Raw genomic sequence first — 21315 nt, forward strand, 5'->3', positions numbered from 1 at the left:
GCTGAGCAGAACTGTGTGTAGAAGTGAGGGCAATTAAAGTTAAAATAAGCATCACAATCTTACTATCTGTCTCTGTGACAACAGACATGCTGAATTTCTCAGCTACATTAGTGAAAAGTACTTGAAGTCATGGTTGGTATTTCACTCGATGGAGGTGATGTGACGGCTTTTAAATGAGTCACTCCTCCTTTTTCAACACCCTGCTGCAACACAGCAGAGTAAAACACAGGGCTGCAACTAACGATTATTTCACAGTCGATTGCTTGGTTGATTATTTTCTTGATAAATAAAATGTCCAAAAATGGTAAAAATGTTGAATTTTCCTCAAAGCCCAAGATGACATCCTCAAATGTCTTGTTTTGTCCACAACACAATGATATTGAGTTTACTATTATAAAGGAGTAAAGAAACCAGTATTCACATTTAGGACTCTGAAATCAGGGAATTTTGGCTTTTTTTCTTAGAAAATCACTCAAATCAATTAACTGATTCAAGATAGTTGGCGAAACAATCAATTAATTATCTATTCCTAGATTAATCTTTGCAGTAACAGCAAGCGTATTTCACACTATGTTGGTTACATTTAGTCGATAGATCACATGTGGGCTAAACCATGCAGGAGTGATCCATATGTACCATGGACATTCTTCACACCCCTTGTATTCATCTTCATTTTTGTCATGGAAAGGTCATAAATAAATGTTTTATATCACATTTTTTTCTTAACAAGCTAACAAAAAGCAAAAGGTTGTACTCCTTTTTCCTTTGCAGGCATAAAAAGTGTATATATTGAAGAAATACATTGTATACTTTGTTGCAAATTTTGAGCATGCTGAAGTGGTTGCAATAAACAACAATTTAATGAATCATATCTTTATACTGTTTCCGTCTCCTCACTCACTCACTCAGCTCTTACCTGGTCCCAGTCTATACTGCGGAAAAATGTGTGTGACTTGATATCTGTGAAGCCCGTCTGGACCTGGCAACCCAGCCGCTCCTTAGGATCCTGTTGGGACCAAGACAGCTGGTCAGGAGTATAAACAGTAGCAACAGTATTTCACAGCAATGAGAGATTAATCTCTATAATTTAGCACATAGAGGTAGAAAATACATGCATACTCTCGGGTAGATTCTACTTTATGTGGACAGTAATAAAGTCTAAGCGGGACTCTGTCAAAAGAGAGTATTTCTCTTATTATATTTCACATGTTCTACAGCTCCTAAGAGAATGAAGCAATTGCCAAGTGGATGATTAATCATAATGTTGGCCCCACATATTTCATCATGCACAATATGTGTATGTACAGAGTATGTACCCACTCTAACTGCTTAACTTGGACTGCACGCTTTTCATCACAACAATTATGCTGATATCTTACATATGAGACGCTACAAGGCTTTTTGCATGAACAGAAACACACTTATGTATCAGTGCTACAATAAAACATCAAACACACATACACACACAAAACCTTGTTGCAAAAAGCATGACACTAGGGGCTGAAATGCATAAACATACACTTTTGTAAAAGTACAACACAGAAAATTCTGTATGCTCTACATCTTAAATATTAATCTAAATTATAAACTTAAATTTAAAAGGATCAATGTATTTCTTTCTGTTTCAATGACCATTACCTTGGTATTACCGCCAGAAACAAATTACTCTATTTATTATTTACCTCATTTGTGTGCACTTGTTTTACTTAAACTGTTGTCATTGTGAGTGTCTTTACTGTGTTTTGGTGTCATTTGCAGTAAGGATTTCCCTCCTCTCCTCTGCTCTCACCATGTTTCAGGGACTTAGCCCTCCACACACGGAGAGGAGCAGAAGAGAGATAGGTGAAATGAAGATAATGTTACTTGAGTTGACAACAACCAGTTAAGTTACTATAAGTGCAATAAAAGGTTCCAAATAAAAGCAATTTATTAATGGAATCCATCAAAACCAAAGAAAGCACCAAGCATAATTCAGGCAACAGTATCTGCATTTGTTTGATGCACCCAACTTGAATCTGGAGATCAGCAGGTTATGGGAGGGAGGCTGGTCCTACTGTAGCCACAGCAACAAACTTTAAGTGCTCGGGATGGAGTAAATGGATCAACCAAATATGGGAAAACGTGCAAAATATGACTTTTTAACTGTTTGTTTGGTCAGGTCCAAATTTTGTTATGAAACAGTGACACTCTGCAACTCACACTAAAACCATAAGTTGTCATTTCTACAGTTTTCCTTCGGTATTTATGGTCTCTGCCATGCTAAGCTAGGCTAATTACCTCCTGGCTCTAGCTTTGTACTTAGAGCACAGACATGAGATGGATATTGACCTTCTTTTCTTACTCTTAGAAAGGAAGCAAATAAGTATATTTCTCAAAATGTTGAGCTGTTCCTTTAAGCTCCAAGCTCCTTCTTATCTCAGCATACAGAGTTTGGATAGTGACACGTCAGCTTGAGTATGACATTATTCTGTATTCTATCTCCAGGACATAGGCTCATCTGGAACGGACAGTTCATCCCAAAATCAAAATACTTACTACTTACTTTATTTTTATTACCTGTAGTATTTATAAATCTAGATAGTTTGGGTGTGAGTTGCAGAGTTTTGGAGATATCAGCTGTAGAGATGTCTGCCTTCTCTACACTATAATGGGACTAAATGGCACTCAGCCTGTGGTGCTCAAAGCACCAAAAAGTACATTTACAAAAATTCAAAACCAGCATCTCTTTGCAAAAATCATGACCCAGTAACTCAAGGTAATCCAGACCTTGTTGTGAGCAGTTTCATCTAGGAACTATTTTCTTTCTAGTAGAAAGAAAGTAGTTCCAGTAGATTCTGTCTTAGAAAGAATGATTTTTGGGGTTTGGGATTTTTTTCTTTTACTGTGTTATTTTCTATTAGTTTGGTAAAGAGAATTCTGTTTATTTGTACATTTTTACTAATTATTTCTAAATGACCTTTGTATTTGTGCATCAATAATTCCTATATCTGTAAATCTATTCACAAATTGTGCATACTGGACTCCACTCTAAATAAAATGTTTGAAATACAAAGACTGATTTCTGGAAAGAAACACTGCTGTTCTTGAAATGTATTCTTTGGTGCTTTGAGCACCACAAGCTGAGTGCCATTTAGCCCCATTATACTGGAGAGAAGGCAGACATCTCTGTGGCTGATATCTCACTACAAAACAGCATACAAGTTAGAATAAAAATATGTATTTTTGATTTTTGGGATGAACTGTGCTTGTTTGCCATGACTATATAAAAAAACTATTCACGCATATATCAAACAAATGGTAAGTTATCTTGTTCCTGAGCTCCTGACCATGAGATTGAGAAACTCTGTGTAACATAACCCTAACAGGGTTGAATTTGCACTACATTCTATGTATATTTAACTTGTGTTGTAACCTAGTTCCTCTATCTTACTATGAAAGGCACATTTAAGTACCACTTTATTGTAACGCATTAATCAACACATCCACTCACGCAGTCTGAGCCAAATAAAGAGGCCTCCCTGGCTGTCCACAACACAGTTGAAGTTCTTGGCCGTGATCCTACACATGGTAATCTGACTGAGCAGCAGCGTACACGGACACAGAGAGAAAGAGAGGGGGCTGATTGGGAGTGGACTGCTCTCACCTTGTTTAGAAAGCCCTTGAGCACGCTGGCAGCTTTCACCGACAGAGACCTTGGGATGCGAATGGGCTTCTCAAGAATAACTGTTGGCGAAAAAAGAGAAGAGAAAAGAGAGGGAGAGAGAGAGAGAGAAAGAAAAGGACAATCGTGAGTAGGGAGGAGGATGATTCACAGTCCAACCTGCCTGTGGGTGACCATGTCTGCTGCGTGGGAGTCAAAGGAAGGGAGGAGATACAGAGGACACCATTCTGTTCTTTCTCTCACTTTTGATGGTCTACGCACAGCCTTGAGACTCCCACAGCTCAACAATGTCATGCTGACGAGAATAAAAACACTCTGAGAAATAGTTTTTCCCTCAAAACCTAAATCCAAGGATGCACTGCTGCTTCACAGATTAGTGCTTCACGCTGAAGTGACCAGAGCTTTTTTCTTCCAATCACAGCTCAAGGTAATATGACCAGTGTGTGTTCTCATGTTGTTACTCCCAATAAAAATCATTAAGGAAAAAGACTGTGTCAAAAACCATCAGATAAATAGCACTCATTCTTGAGAACTGGGACAAAACTGTATTTTCAGTGGGTTTTGATTTTTACTTTTTAATTATGCTGGAAAATATTTTTTAAAAGATCAAACTCTGGGCTCTTAAACCTTTAAACAGGCCAACCTCCCAGTGATTACATTTTTTATTTAATGTAGATGTCAGCTCTGTCAGATTTTTCATCTGACAGTTGACATTTACGGAGTTGATAATACGTTAAATTTTTTTCATTTCACTGCATAGTCATTGAGTTCTCTTAATGTTAATCAAAATACACATTTTTAAACCATAATTCTTATTTAACTTGATTTGATTTGATGAAAGGTTACAAAGTTGACATGTTATGGTTGATAGAAATATTTTTTGATGAATTTGTCACAAAATTTTATCAGTTGAGCAGTATTCCTGCCTTTTTTAAACCAGGAAGTGAGACAGGGGTCTTTAGGATATAGCTGACCCTTTTAATGCCTGATTAAACCATGTTTTTGTACAAATCTGATAGAGCTGTCACAAGTCTGGGACACAACTCTGAATGGCCAATATTTTCATTAAAAAAAAAAAATTAAAACAAAGATGATTATAATAGCACATTTTATATGCTATGATATCAGTTGGTATTGTAAGTTTTAGAATTTGCAGACTTTTAACACATTTTTAAATAATGAAGTGATTTCTTGTCTGGACAAGGATGTCTTCTGGCACAGAGCAAGCAAATCAAAACACTTCATAAATGACACATATCGCATGTGTATAAATCTTTAAAGAATACATTCCACCCACAAATTGCAATACAAGTGTTGGTATTATACATTTTTAAAGGTTTGTGTTGGTAGGACATTATTTGTCCCAATTTTCAAGAATGGGTGACAGATAAAATGAGGCATGCACTTTATAAACACTGGTCATCTCTGGATAATGACTGCAGCATCAGACTCTTAATCTGAAAGCTACTAAATTGACTCTCTTGGGATGAGAAAACAGGATTTGCGAGTTCATCTAGTGAAGAAAATATGATGATTATAATCAGTAATTACACTAATGTTTAAGGCTTAGAATTGGGCCACATGCTTCAAGCTATTAGTGCACATTGTTTTTAATTAAGTGTCATCTCTCCTACTGTTGAGCTGCCATAAATCAGATGAGAGAAGAAAGGAACTGATCAAAATGTTGATGCACTCATCTGTGACACCTCCAATTATTAAAGAGTAGTCATAACAATACAATTCTCAGGCGGCAGCGAGTGATTCTGTACCTTTTTTGCCCCAGGTTTCGCCTCTCCAGCTCAGGCTTGTTCTTTCATCTCAGTGGCATCTTGTTACCACATTTGTTGCTTCTGCCAAGGAGGTTATATTTTTGGTGCAGTTTGATTGTGTTTTTCTGTCTGGTTGTCTGTTTCTCAGCAGGATTACAGAAAAACTACCGGCTTGATTTTCATGAAAGTCGGTAGAAGGATGTCACACAGGCCACGGAAGAAACCATAAAGTTTTTGGAGTAAAGTCAAGGATAGACAAATTATTTTTCACTTTCGTTAATACTGCAAGGTAAGGATAATTTGGTAGAAAAAATGCCATACATCTTAAAATCCAGTAGATGGTAGTAAATTCAGCAGTGGTAGCTTTGTGGCTTTTATGTGCTAAATCAAATCAATCAGCTGACGGCTCGCTCAGTACTGTAGCAGTTTCAAAAATTGTTGTCCCCATTGATCACCTACTGTAGGGTGGGTTCACACCTAAACATCTGGTTCCTGACTCTAATCAATGCAAGGATTATACATTGTTTCCATTTTCCAACTCACCTGGTTTGCAGAGGAAAAACTCAAACTGTCTAGAAACTGTAAACACAAGTCATGTGGTGGAAATGTCATTCGCTCATTGGTCATATGGTCAGCGGATAAAGAATCAACGCAAGGCAGACCAGAGAGTGGTTGTATGATCTGCACCAGAGATTAGAGTCTGGTGTTCATATCGACCCGGACAAACCACACAAGGATGGTTTAATGCTCTAGGGTGTGAGTCAACCTGACTTAACAAGGCTGGTGTGAACACACTGTGGGAAAATAGGGTCAAGGTTGAAAAATACCAAAATGACCCTTTCAATAAGGTATTTTTCAAAATACCATTATTAATGTAAGTATGATCTCCACCTTCACCTTTTTTTTTAATTTGCTGGATTGATAGAAATGTACTTAAATGGAAGAAACAGCATTCACATGTTCACATATTTTTCAAATTCACCACTTCTGAAACCTAAACCCTTACATTTTTTCCACCTGTGGATCATTTTGTTAAACAGACACTCTTTCACAGTATATTGAAGACATTACAAAGATTACAAAGATTAAGGCATGTTCATGTTCCACAACTTCCCCTGTAGTTCTCTTCATCATTTCAACTGAACAAATATTGGATATTGGCAGTGGCAGAATACTGAAAATCTGTGCTCAAATACAAGTACTGTTACATTACTAAAATATTACTCAATTACAAATAAAAGTACTGGTGTCGGAAAAATACTTAAGTAAAAGTGCAAAGTATTCATCTTAAAAACTACTCGGAGTATTAGTTACTTTTACCCATTGATTTGCGTTTCCCTGAACCAATAATTGAAAACACTAACAATCGATTGTTCATTTTTTTCCCTCATTTTAAAACCAAGTTTAATTTTTCATATTCAACAAACAGCTCTGTCAGACAAAACAATGTCAAAATATAATATAAATATCCATGAATAGATTTGTAATTGGTTAAATTCTTAACAGCAATTAATCAATTTTCTTACAGTAAACTGAATATCTTCGAGTTGTGAAACACTGATCAATATTTTATGGACCAAACAACTAATCGATTAGTGGAAAAATTATTGCCAAATTAATCACTAGTTGAAAAATCGGTCCAAACACATGAAAACAGGTCCACCTGTTCTCACGTTTCACTGGCTGATCTGGCCACAAAAAGTTACTAAGTGACTCTTTTTAGATCACGTTCTATGTCAAGAACCAACTGTATTATTGCCAGCCAGCTACAGATATGTTGGGGCTGACACAATCCTCACAAAAGGTTGGACTACGAAAAAAACAAACAAAATGGCAACAAAGCAGTGGAGTGGGTAGAATATGACACCCAAGGATGTAATGTACTGTGTTGTACCAGCCGGTGTCAACTAGCCTTGAAATCTAGCTTGTTGTTCACTGAAAACACCTGCAGTAAACACCACATCACAATTCATAGAAAAAGTGTCACAGTGTCAAGGAAGGCTGTATTTAGTTGAGTCTTTTCTGTATCAATTTTATACAGTTTCACATTTGAGCCAACAACACTTGGTCAAACCTTCTCTATCCACGGTGAGATGTGAAGGCAGTCTTTGAATCCAAACCTGTACATTGGTGTGGCCATTATTACGGGACATTTTTTTCTTTTTTTGACAGAAAGATATAGCGTTTAATCGGTGGGATGAAGACTTTGGGATATACCTGAGAGCTTTTTTTTGATCAAACTACCATTTCCAAGGTCAAGAATGACCTCTAACACTTAGGTCATTTTAAAACCATTGTTATTGCATCCTCCCAAACCAATTTGTCCATTATATTTCAGTTATTGAAACTGTAAAGCAACATTTTTAATGTGAATAAAACTAAATGGCTGGTTCCCTCAATGAATCAAATGTTTGCCAGCTGTCTGTCTGTCTAAAGGACTGGGGCTGGCATGTGGACCACTGATATTGAAAGCAGGGCCTGGCACAGGGTCTAGCAAGGTGGCATATGGCTGGGTGGCTCCTATAGTGAAAGGGTTGGTTTCCATTGGCAGGCATTCAGCCAGGAACCTGCTGCCCTACCGGTAAGACCGCCAGGAGGATGGTACTGGTGGCAGATGCTAGCCGTGGTGCCACGCTATGCTCCTGACAGTCACAGCAGAGACATAATGCGTCACACGAGGCTACTGTAAGTATGGAGGAATTTCTGTTCTAGAGGACTGTGTGGGTGGCTGCGTGAGAGAGGGAGGGATGGAGGAGGTAAGGGGGTGTGCTATGTAAGGGTACCATATGGCTCGTGGAAACACAAATGCAAATAGAAGGACAGATATTATAGAGGTTCCTCTACCCTGAGGGTGCGATCACACCCACAGTTTGTTTTCTCTGGTCCCAACCACTCTGAAAAAGTTGACTTTGTTGCAATTTTTGTGTTGTGTAAGCTGGCACTGCAATATTACTTATTACAAGTACCTTACTTATTATGCTGAGTTCCAGTACTTTTGGTCATCCCAATCAGTTTAAAATTTTGGTTTAATGACTGTAATTTACCAAAATCTTGAAGCCACTGCATGAATGATTGAAGGAAGTGCAAAAACAGTCTGTTGCAAAGCATAACATCAGTGTTATGGTCTTCTCTATCTGTACATTAGGTAGAAATTGTGAGTTTCCAAAGATACAGGTATAGGTCTATGCAGAGACTGATATCATGGGTAGCTGTAGGTCGAAACAAAATCAAAGAAATAAAAAATACACTCAAAAACTATAAAAGAAACATCCGTGGTAGTGTCACCAAATGCCCCTTCGTGTTTGCTTGGATCCAGCCTGGAGAAGTACAGTATATTCCAGCCTTGACTTCAAACTAGCATGGACGTCAATTAGAGATCCTTGTATGGATGACCTTCTCAAGATCAGGCCTGGAGATAAAAGACCTAATTTTTGAGGTGCTCCTTAATTGATAGAAACATGATCTAGGGACATTTGTAAAGTCTTCTTCAAAAGAGAGGTCATGGTCAAATATTACACCTAGGGTGCTTTTCATTACGTTGAATTTTGCCTCGTCGTCTCCTCTCTCCTTCATCGACCTGGAAGTTGTTTCCCCTCCGCCATTATGAAGGATTTTCCAGTTGCTTAAATGTACCTGGAGGAGACGAGGAACGAGGAGAGAGGAGGCTTCTGAAGGAGCGCAGAGCGAGGATACACCGGTGTATCCCATGTGGAAGTCTTTTATCAATTAAGGGGCGTGCCGTATAAATGACGCACTCCACGTTATCCTGAACACAATGAAATCATTTTAATTACGCAGTTTATTCTCACACAGTTACATGATGAACGCAATATCATGCACCATCAGTCTGTGTGATGTGTCTGGCACTTTAGGATATAAAGGTGACTTTAACTTTTTTTTTTTTAGTGATCAAACAACACAAACCCATGCATATATTAGATGATTTACAAGAAAGTTTAAATGATCCACATATTTAAAACAAATCACAAAATTAAAGACTACTGTGAGTTTTTAGAAATTGTTCATAAGTAAAGGCTGCAGTCCCTTTGACAGCTAATAAAGTTGTGCAACATGTCATCAATAATTGACGTCACTTCGGACTGATGCTGTGGAACGAGGATTTTTCATTTTGAGTTTGAGTTTTGTCTCCTCCATCCTCGCGTCTTTTCCTCACATCCCTCTTTCATGTCCTCGCTGGGTGGAGCTAAGAGTCGAGGAAAGGAAGCGAGTGGAGGAGACGAGGAGACCAATTTACCGAATAAAAAGCACCCCTAGTTTTCTGGCTGCAGGTTTAATATTTGAAAACAAGGATCCAAGATGTTTCTATGATGGACTTTGTAGGACAGGAGAGAATTATTTCCAATTTGTTTTTGTTTCACTAGAGAAGGTTACAGGACATCTAACTCTTTATTTCTGACAGGCAGGATAAAATATGATAAAAATGGCATTCTTCAATGATTTTTAATGGAACATAAGTTGTTGTGTCATCTGCATAACAATGGATTCAGTGTTTGTTTATCTATAGTTCTAGCATTTATATATAGAACAACAAGGGGCCAAGGATGTAGCCTTGGGGAACATCACGGACCAGCGAGTCCTCAGAAGAGGAAGCGTTGCCCATGGCTACTGAGAAAGTGACAATGATAGCAGCAAAGCCTGAAAACAAGTTGAAGCTTCGACACACTCCTCTTTAGATGCTTCACAAAAAGAGTAGCAGCTAGGGTTGCAAATTGTAAGCTCCGTTCTTAATCGATCATTGTTAAAATTCACAATCAATTAATCAATTAATCATAATTACAAACTTTAAAATTACAACTTTAAAATTCATATACCAAACAATACCAAATGCATTTTTCCCCTCGATCCAAGCTTTGTTTCCACAGCGACATATTGCATATTCTTTGACAGTATTATAAAGGCCTACATATTAAACACATATACTTGAGTATGAGATAACATGAGCAGGGTGCTCATAAAAATAATCTCCACTGAATTCCACATTTTTATTTGATAGAAGATTGATTAAATTTTACAAGATCGATCAAATTCTGAACAACTGATTAATCTTTGATCCCAAGTAGCAGCACATTAAAACACTCAAATCTAAGCATTAGTCCAGATTCAGTTCATTTTCCCTCAGCTCATTTTGTAATGAGGTTTTCCAAGTACAAGTAATTACGGATCATCAAATTTCTACACTATGTACCATTAAAATCATCATTTTGAAACAATGTTCCAGCTGTGGAAAACATGCTCTTATGAGCGTATGTTTTGGGAAATATTTCCTAATATTCTGAGTCTTAACGGGTGTCTTTCTTAGCATGACTGATGGAAGACAGAGACCTGTGCTTTCAGGTGCCTCAGTGTGGTTATTTGGCACCAATTCAGTTCAAATGAAAGCTGCCAAATGAAGCAAACTATTGGAGAAAATGTTGAACACACATGCACCCTAAATCTCATCTGTAGTGCAGGCTATAATGTACTGCCAGATTTTCCACAGTTCATGAAGGGTGGGGGAGCATGCATTACAGCATGTGCATGCAGCAGTTCATCATTACATAAATTCTCAAATATTAACCCATTTTTTGCTTGCACATATGCTGTAACATTCAACTTCAGTGGTAAGATCCAACAGCCAACTGTAATCATATAATATGCAGCATTGTGCATAAAAGGGTAACTTTGGGTAACATTTATGTTGGGCAATTAAGGGTTTATTTTGACCAAAACAGACCTGGTGCTTGTTGGAACAGTGGAAAGACTAACTAAGACTGCTTGGGTGAGTTTTATTTTGTTCCTGTGAGTCTGAATGAAGTATTTTTTTTCTGTAAATGGAGCCTGGTGGCTTTGGGAAAAGCAATAAATCAGCCGCCTCTGGTTTAAATAAGAGATCTTTTTCTTTAACAAAAGGTACATCTCTGTTGTGATCTTTTTCATAATGTTGTCGGGCACAATAACAATCTGAGACTATAAGTGGCAAAACAAGCATTTTTTAGTGGACGTACAGTGATGATGCACATTAGGATTACATTGCAGCCTATTTCATAGCTGAGGGCTGCAGAGATTTGGTTCAATACTGGACCAATTTCAAAAATTGTTGTCCCCATTTAGACACAAAAACATGGGAAAATAGCCTTTGTCATATGTCATATATTTTGTTGAGTTGAGTTGTTTCCTACATGTTAAAACCCAGAGAAAACTGTAATATTAGTCAAGGCAACGGTGCGTTTTATTTGGTCGTCTGTTGCTATAACTTCCAGGGAAACATGGAACAGGTCAGAGACTTGGGAAGGGTTACTCATGGTTCCTAGAGTCACCAAAAGTAGAATGAGAGCCAGAGCCTTCAGCTACCAAACTCCTCTCCTGTGGAATCTGCTCCAAGTTTGGGTTCAGGAGGCAGACATCCTCTCCACAACAACAAGATTAAACTTAAGGCTGTCCTCTCTGATAAATCTTATAGTTAGGGCTGGCTCAGGCGAGCCATCCTTTAGTTATGCTGCTACAGGCCTAGACTGCCGGGGGGCTTCCCATGATGCACTGTGCTTTTCTCTTCCCCCTCTCTCCCATCTCTATGAGGGTGAATGGCTTGGGTCCAACAGACGACACTGATATGGACTCACTTTATTCACATATATATTATAATTCTGTCTTACAAAATCTGTCTCTGTCTTAAAAAATGTATTTCTGTTCTGTACATGTGACATCTATTGCATGCCTGTCCATCCTGGGAGGGGGATCCCTCCTCTGTGGCTCTCCCTAAGGATTCTTCCATTTTTCTTTCCCTGTTAAAAGGTTCTATGGGGAGTTTTTCCTTTTCCTTAGAGGGTCTACAGGACAGGAGACGTCACACACTGTACAGATTGTAAAGCCCCACTGAGGCAAACCGTGATTTGTGATTTTAGGCGATTTAAATAAAATTTGATTTTAAGTCAGCAAACGTGACTAAACGTAACATGAGTAAAACTTTAATACGTTACCTCGCCTGTGAACATGACTTCTGTCTGAGTCATGTCAGTTAGATTGTCATCTACAATAGTGGATGTAGACAACAACTCCCATGATCCCACACTGCTACACAATATCATGAAATTATGTCTTCTGTTCTTGTTTTGATGTGAGAGCGAGCCCTAGTGGCAGAAATTATATATTGTGCATTTAAAAAAATTTCCAAAGTGGGAAATGAACGCACAAGATGAACATTTTCATAAAAAAAAAAGAAGAAGAAACATGGTCAATTTATGTCCTCCAACTATTTCCCACGATTTTATCATGCTTTAAAACTACTGTATATCACTAATGTAAATATGTGAATAAGTTAAGTTTACTCAGATGCAAAGAGAAGTCACAGACCAACACCAAATAAGAGCGGGTTGACAGACTATAGCAAACTAAAACTAATTAACATTTGAGAGAAGTAAAATTAGCCCTGTTTCTGAGATTGCTCCATTTTAATGAAGCATAGCACACCCATCTAAGCCTGGATTTACACAGGCATAAATCCTTTACAGCCCAGAGCTGATTGTTATTCCATTACATGGAATGTGTTCTTCTCGCTCTCAGGATATCAGTTATGCGTCACAAAGGGTTAAATTAACATGTTTTTGTTTTAAATGGCACCGAACAGCCTGCCATATGCTTTCAATATTCATATTTCATTTCCCACAATTCCTCTGCACTCCCAATCCCCTCAACCATAGAGAATTTACTGTAGTTAGAAGCTGGGTACATTCCTGCTGATCAAACAGGGGCAGATACAGGGCGGTGAAGAATACTGTAAGTTTGACTTTACCCAATTAAGAACATTTCCTTTTGTAAAATATTTATTCTGATACTAGCTTACTACTTTTATTTAGGTATACCAATAAAATTGACTTGTCGTGAAAAACATGTTGCTAGCCAACCTGACTTATCCAGAGCAGTGATTACCATCAAATATTTATGATTATTGTTTCTGAAAACTAATCAGAACTCATGAAACATTCAAATTACAGTACATGTGATTCTTCATTTATCTGACCTAGTTTAAGAGGTGTTACACTGTATTTTGACCAGTCACATTAACACAAGAACTTATTTTATATCCTGTCATTTGTACAATGAGTCTCGTGTTGATCAGAGTTGCGATTAAAAGTTTGTGTGGGCTGCAGAAGATTTTCAGACTTCAAACTGGGCTGTGGCATTCTTAAAGCTACTACATGGAGTTTTTAACTGGTTATAAAACCGTCTTGATATATAGTGATGCCTTATGATGACCTACATAGGTGAATGAGACCACAAGCAAGAAGTCTGATCATTTCCTTTTAGTTCTTCTTTGTCTGTCAGTGGGTTAGATTCTCTCAGAAGTCAGATGAAGCAATTTCCAGCACTCACCCAGAAGCCTGAGGTCACATTTTGCCAGGCAAAGTGTGGCAGTCAGTGGAATATTGGCCAGTTAAAAAGAAGCAGGAGTGGATTTATATTTAGAGAATTGTATTTTTTGTGTGTTATATTTTGAGGTGAACAAAAAAAGAGAAAAAGAAAAGAACAAAGAAAGGCTAAACGGGACAGTGACAGAGCACGAGAGAAAACTCGAGTCAGGCGGTCGGTCATTCAACAGATGGAGAGAATTATAGGATTTGAAAGGATTCAAAACCGATCCTGAATTGGACCTCTTCCTCCTAGACGGGTATGTAATATGTCTGTTTTATTTATGAAATACACTGTGACACATTGTTTTACATCAATATATGATTTCACGTTGGTGGCTATAACAAAGCTAGCTCGCTAGCTAGCTTCCACTGGGCAGATGCCAATAACAATTTGCTACCATCAAAGAATAAATCCCTTCAATATGGGCATTTATTTCGTAGCATTTTGAACAATATGATTTCGGCATTGTTGCTTTAACAAGACACAACAATGCCTCATAATCTTTTAAAAATAAAAGCTCTGTAGATACAGTGTTACTAGATACACGTTCACTACAAAGTAAAAATATCTAGTAAAGGGTTTCAACATGACAGCCGGTCTGTCCCAGCTCAAAGCCCCTCTGGACAGTGATGGCATGAGAACTCATTTTGCAGTGTGTAGCTAGCAAGTATCATGAATTATTCCTCTGTCTCACCTTGAAAGAGGTACTCCTCTGTGTTCATGTCAGGATTGTCGGTGATAATGTCAAATGGAGACCTCCCAGCCATCATCTCAAACATCAGCACACCCAGGGCCCACCAGTCCACACTGAAGCCTGGGAGGACACACAACAACAAGAATAAAATATTCTATCAAGATGTGTGGCACATAAAGACTTAGTCCATCCTTAATTTATCTCGTTCATTCAAATGTAGAAGTTTATCACCAGGAGTCCAAAAACAAAATATAGTTGTTGATTAGGGGTGTAAGAAAATCCCCAAATGTTTTGTGAAATTGTTCTCAAAAACACATGCAAAGATTTGTGGTTCATTTTGTGTGTTTAGACTCTGACTGCTGGATAGCAGTGCTGTTATTTATTTTTGCTGTTCTGATTGCATAAAAAGTAAACTGTTTTTTTTTTTTAAATACTTACACATATACACAAAAAGCACAATCAAAAACCAAACAAAACAAACCCATGAACAATGTGGCTTGCCTTGTCAGTTTGTTCTTGTGACATAATCTGTGTTTGAGTCTTTATCCTGTCGCTGACGCGTAAACACTCTTCATGTCTCTTGACATTGTTCCTCTTGAGTTCTGATTTTATGAGTCACCTTCTGCATAACATATATTTTGCTCACAGTTTTCATTTTGTGTTGGTGGTTCTGGCTTTTACCATCTCTTCATGATGACTTTTTTTTTACAAGCTACTAAGATTTTCAACAAATATCTGTCTCCTCTTAACATAATGTGTCCTGTCATATTATCAAAATACAGTACTTTACATGATCTTGGTATATCATAGCCCAGAATATTGTGAATATTTTCCTACATTTATTGCCCCACATTGTCTCCAACATGGTTGAGCTCTTAATTTTGGGTGTAATAAATAATCTAATTAAATTCTTCCAGCAGTGCTCTCTCCAAGTACACCATGATGTTGAAAACTGTTGTGTTCTCCAAATATGTAACCATTCATCTTTAGATATCTACACCTGGTTCTACCCATTTCAGTTCTACGTAAAATGTCGGATTTCCTTTTTTCTCCATTAGGTGCTCATATAACGTAGATATTGTTCTATAATTCTTTGAATTGCAGATTCCAGCTATGGTTCTAATTATTCCAGTTTTACATTGTGCTTTATTTATCTGTCATAAAAGCCCTTTAATTAACTACCTGAAATGACCCTGGTTGCTGGATGTATTGTTTTGTTTCATCTCCTGAAAACTGCTGCTGTTGTTTAAAACCGCTGATCAAGAGTGTTTGGGATAAAACGTCTATCAATCAAAGCAGTCTGAGCTCTTTCTCTATATCTAAATATCTATATTTCCTTTCTAGATTAAAAAACAATTTTAATGTAAAATGGGTGACAGTGTCTTCCTGTTCAAGTAAATGTTTTTGCTTTATTTCCATCTACAATCAGGGTCTGAATTTATCTTCCTTTCCAAATTTTTAAAGCTGGAATGATTAATCGATTTTTAAAAGATTGTCAAATTAACCATCAACTATTTCGATAAATTATTTTTTTAATAAAAAATTCTCTGATTTCCACTTCTCAAATGTGAATATTTTCTGGGGGTTTTTCTGTTTTCTCTTTACTCCTCTTATTACAGTAAACTGAATATCTTCAGGTTTTGGACATAAGGAGACACTTATGGACATCAACTTGGGCTTTTGAAAACCTGAGACACATTTTTCACCATTTTACGGACCAAACCACCCATCAATTAATAATCGCTTAAGAGGAAATAATCAGCAGATTCATCAATGATGAAAATAATCATTAGTCGCAGCCCCACATATTTTAGCTCACATTTTATGAATATGGTGGTGTGTTATTTATGCTATGAAATAAATCTAATAATAAATATATTATCTTGCTCACAGTATTTGTAATATATTGCAGTATATTGAATCATAACCTCTGTATCGTGATACGAATCGTAGTGCCAGACATACACAGCCGTATTACTGATCTCAGCATCTGGACATGAAGTGATCCAGCCCAGCGTGTCTCCTGTACTCACCGTAGTCCTCTCCTCGAAGGATCTCAGGTGCAATGTAGTTAGGTGTTCCACAGAATGTACTAGTGGTGTCACCTGGTCTGATTCCCTCCTGAGGGAAGAACAAGGAACAGAGACAAGAAGATTAAAAGGAGAAAAAGAGGAAAAGGAGAAGGAAATAATAAGAAGAAAGTACAAAAGAGGGAATAGTGGTTTCAGAGATAAAAGAGAGAGTTGAAGAGATGATATGTGTGAGAACATGAATGGTGGAAGAAAAAAAAAAAGACAGAGGCCCTGTTAGTATCTCCCGTCAATACAGATCTACTGAATTATTGATAACCCTACACTTGCTGTCCACGCAGTCTGCTGGAAAAAAAAAAAAAAAATCGATACGTCTCTTACCTTGCACATGCCGTAGTCTGTGAGCTTGATGTGTCCTTCATGATCCAAGAGGACATTGTCCAGCTTCAGATCTCGGTAGATGATGCCCTTTTCATGCAGGAAGTTCAGAGCGATACAGATTTCAGCAGCATAAAATCTGTGAAGGAGAAATACAGACACTGACAGGTCAGAGGCTGTCCTCTAGTGCCACCATCAGGCCAAAGATTTATACTTATACACAAGTAATTTTTAAAATCTATAATCTGTGATAACTGCACATGTTGTGTTTGTCTGATGTGTACATAAACAAAAAACTCACAGTTTCATAAAAGTCATAACAACAGTTGGTTTAACCTAAAAACATTTTTGTTAGATTTTCCAACTTGGCACACGTATGAATGGAGTGATGTCACATTAATGTAAAGGCACAATATTTTAACAGAACAAAATGAATGACCATTGTAGAAAATCCAGTAGAAAAAGGGGCGTCAAGTGAAAAATATGAATCTGAATCTGTTTGTAGTTTGGAATTCTGCAGAACAAAAACAGAAATAGAAAAGCAAAAAAAGCAAACCGAGAAAACGTTCCACGAGGAACAGTAATTAAAAAGGCTGTGTGAAAAGGACTCTGTCCCCAGAGGATGAACCCTTTGTATATGGAACACTCTGTGATCTCCTCTCTTGTGCCACCCTCAAGACAAAATGTCAACATATCTCAAGATTTAATAGACAGATCACCAAATCATCTCCTGAGCACACACACGCTAAAAAAGTAATGAGCCCATTTGATTCTATTAACTTCACAGCCTTATTAGCATGTTCATGACAAACCGTGGAGATGTATTGAACAATGAAACCTGTAGAAGACATCACAATGTGGAATCAAGGGCTGGAACCATAGATCCTTTAATAAATATGACCCATAGGTCAGTGGTAACTTCAAGCTCTTTTATAGTTTAAATCGTATATAAAAAAAATCAGCTCCTGAATAATTGTCATGAGTGGAGAAATTAGCTATAGAGACCAAGAATGTTTTTTTTTGTACCAGGCTGTAAGTTGGGTATTTTAATATGACTTTCAGCAGAGAGTGGCTTGCTTTTGGAGCCAGCCTCAAGAAGCCATTTGAGGAGCTGCAGTTTTTGGCACTTTCGGCCACCATTTGGCTGAAACACTAACAACACAAGCTAAAAACATTAGATTTCAGATTATTTTAGAACTCTTGACACACTCAGAATTGTTGCTCTGTCTCACTTACATTGCTTTTCCTAGAGAAATGATCCAACTGAATTACCACAAGTGAGATACTTTGATATTTACAACTATTTGATCAAACAAACCAGGTAAGACCATCATTTCACCTAACAAAGGTCAAAACCAGTCCTCGCAAAGCTAGCTGCAAGCGCTACAGTTTGAATAAAAGATGATTGCTGCACATGTAGGCACACTGAGTATCACACGTTTTCCATCCTTCACGTCTGTAGAAACTTAGTTCTGGGTTCTTCACCCTGCTGGCAGTGCATCCCACCACACAGCAGCTTTTAGACAATTTTTTTTCTGTAGCAGACGGAAAGCAACAAGAGGCACCTTCACGCAATAGGAAATCAATGGAGAGCCATTGTTTCCCCTTCTGGTGTGGGCGGGACTTAACTGTGCTCCGTCTCTATGATGGAAATGTTCAGTAAAATGTCACTGTGTTCCTTCCTCACAGACAGAACCTGGTATTTGGTTTGACATCAACTCAACAAACCAAATACAGTAAAACATAAAGAACATATCACCCATTCTTGAGAACTAAGACAAAACTTTTGAAATTATTAATACCAACACTCTAATATAACTTTTTTGGGTAAAAATATACTCTTTAAGCAGTTATATATATTTAATCTAAGTAGTTTATGAAATGTTTTGGTTTGCTCTATCATTTTTCTTTATCTCTAGACAAGATTTCACAATTTCAAACAATTTGGAAATGTGTTAAAGCCTTCAAAGTCTAATACTAACAGTACAAAAACACTTCAACAGTAGTTAAAATACTACTATAATCATATTTGTTTTAAAACAGAATTTTTATGAAAATAATGGCCCTTTAAAATTGTGTTCAAGTTTTCAGTAAACTCCCTGTCTCACTTCCTGGTTTAAAAAAAGGCAGGAATGCTGCTCAAACACTGGTAAACTTTCTATTTTTAGTCAAATTCATTCAATAATATTTCTATCAGACGTGTCTCAATCATAACATGTTGACTCTGTAGTCCTTCTAAATCAAAGCTAAATAAGAATTATGGTTTAAAAATGTGTATTTTGATTAACATTAAGAGAACTCTGAGACACTTAAAATATAAAATGGTTGCTCACTATGACTATGCTGTGAAATGAAAAAATGTAACATTTTGTCAACTCTGTAAGAATCAACTCAACTCTTCATGACGCCCATCTTGTCAAATATATTTTCCAGCATAATTGATCGTCAAAATACAGTTTTGTCCCAATTCTAAAGAATGAGTGATATATCATAGACATGCAGCACATTTGGTTGTTTCTAACTGATCTCTGAGTTTTGTAGTGTAAAGGACTTTGATAAGTAGACTTACGTTACTAAGATTATTTTCATTACGGTGAACACAGACATATTTATAGCAAACATTACCCTTAAAAGCCCACAGTTTTGACCATGATTGGATGTACTCTGTGTGCGTCTTTGGTGAGTCAGTGGCATGTTTCCTCTCCATGTGTAGGTAGTGTGTATTCTGCGTCTCGGAGATAAGCCTTCATTAACACTGACAAGCCTCTCTCTGTCTGCCTGCTGTAAATCCATGATTGTCAAACACTGAGGCAAAGACTGTAGTGAGGAGATGTTTGACAGAGAAATCACAAATCCCACATCGCTCCCCCACGTTTTCACTGTGACAGCCTCCATTGTACGCTGTTGTTTCATTGCTGGCATCAGACTGATAGAAGCTGCGTCCTATCAGCAGCACCATCCATCGCCCACCGGCCCGCCTCCCCCACAGCGCGGGGGAATGCGGCAGGGCTCTCTCTAAGAGCGCTGCTCATGAATATGTACAATCATTATAAGTGATTAACATGCTGCTTTGCATATGTACAGCCACTGTCTCCAGAATACAGATTGCAGGGGCCGATAGGGGCCCAACGGTGCCTCTCTAAATTACCCAGCCTTTGATCCAGCATTTATCAGAGCCGCGGTTGGAGTGCCCCGCAAGTAGACAGGCACAATGAATTATGGGTGCTCATTATATTTCTCAGAGGTGGGGAAAAAAAGCGTTAAGTTGGGTTTTGGCAGTGTTTCCACGTCTATGAAGAGCTGCTAAAGCAGCCCATTAAGCATATGGTTGTAAGGAGTACTTATAAGAGGTATGCTGTTGAGGAACATTTTAGACCGAGAGCAAAGAAGGTCCAAGTAAAAACATCTTCAGTGCACACTCCAGCTTTTCTACAGCACCAAACACAAGATGCTTTTATCAAACTGATGCTTTTTTTTTTTTGTTCCAACCAAAAGACAAAAACTACACACGCCCTGTGCTTCATATAATACCATCATGAGAAACACAAAGGAACCCATCTGGAGGAGGTTCAATCAGTCCAACCCAAAATAGCTGCCGATTGCAAAGATGTATTTCCTGTGTAACTGACTGTGCCATGTCAAGTTAACCAAAATCCAATCATGACTTCGCCCACTTCTATGTTCTCCACTGATCATGCAGCCTATTCCTGGAAGCCTCACTGCTCTACCTCTACATGTTCTTTATTACAAAGCATAAATCAAAATGCTTTCTGCACATTTAACATTTAATTTTCCATGTGGAAGTAACACACTTACAGACCAAATTTAGATGTTTGAATTGTGGATTGGGATTACATTTGTTAATCATGTACGTAAACAGATGTTGTCATCATCTGGATGTTTACCTTGCATGTTCCTCAGGGAGCTTCCTTTGTCGTTGCATATGAAACATCAAGTCCCCGCCGTTCACGTATTCAATCACCAGAAATAACCTGAAAACCAGAGCATGATGAGACAATACATCAGCACACCACTGATGCTCTTTAACAGAGGCTCTTTAAAGAAAGTTAAAGGGACATTCTCCCCCATTTCATGTGGATGTCGACTCAGTGTTGATGGTAAATGTCAGCTAAAGCAATCAATTCCTCAGTGCTGCTCTATTAAACAAGAAAGCTGAGTTCTCTGGCTCACAGAGCTGTGCCGGCAGGGCCTACATGTACCAAGATGCATTGCAGGACTGCAACTAACAATTATTTTCATTGTTGATTCATCTGTCAATTATTTTCTGGATTAATCAATTAGTTGCCTGGTCTATAAATATGTCTTGTTTTGTCCATAACTCAAAGATATTCAGTTTACTGTCAGAGGAGTAAA

General features: G+C 37.8%; 1 protein-coding gene across 1 annotated transcript in view; it reads right to left on the reverse strand.

Moving 5' to 3' along the window:
• The window catches only part of prkcz (protein kinase C, zeta), a 180103-nt gene that overhangs the window by 25002 nt on the left and 133786 nt on the right, over positions 1–21315 (reverse strand). The window contains exons 11-16 of the mRNA XM_084721862.1: positions 20847–20933; positions 16945–17080; positions 16567–16654; positions 14534–14653; positions 3644–3723; positions 917–1006 (exon numbers count right to left, since the gene is read on the reverse strand). Of these exons, the coding sequence (XP_084577988.1) occupies positions 917–1006; positions 3644–3723; positions 14534–14653; positions 16567–16654; positions 16945–17080; positions 20847–20933 (601 nt within the window). The remainder of the gene's footprint in view (positions 1–916; positions 1007–3643; positions 3724–14533; positions 14654–16566; positions 16655–16944; positions 17081–20846; positions 20934–21315) is intronic.

Source organism: Lutjanus erythropterus, chromosome 6, assembly GCF_056507025.1.
Source record: "Lutjanus erythropterus isolate fLutEry1 chromosome 6, fLutEry1.hap2, whole genome shotgun sequence".
Lineage (NCBI taxonomy): Eukaryota > Metazoa > Chordata > Actinopteri > Lutjaniformes > Lutjanidae > Lutjanus > Lutjanus erythropterus.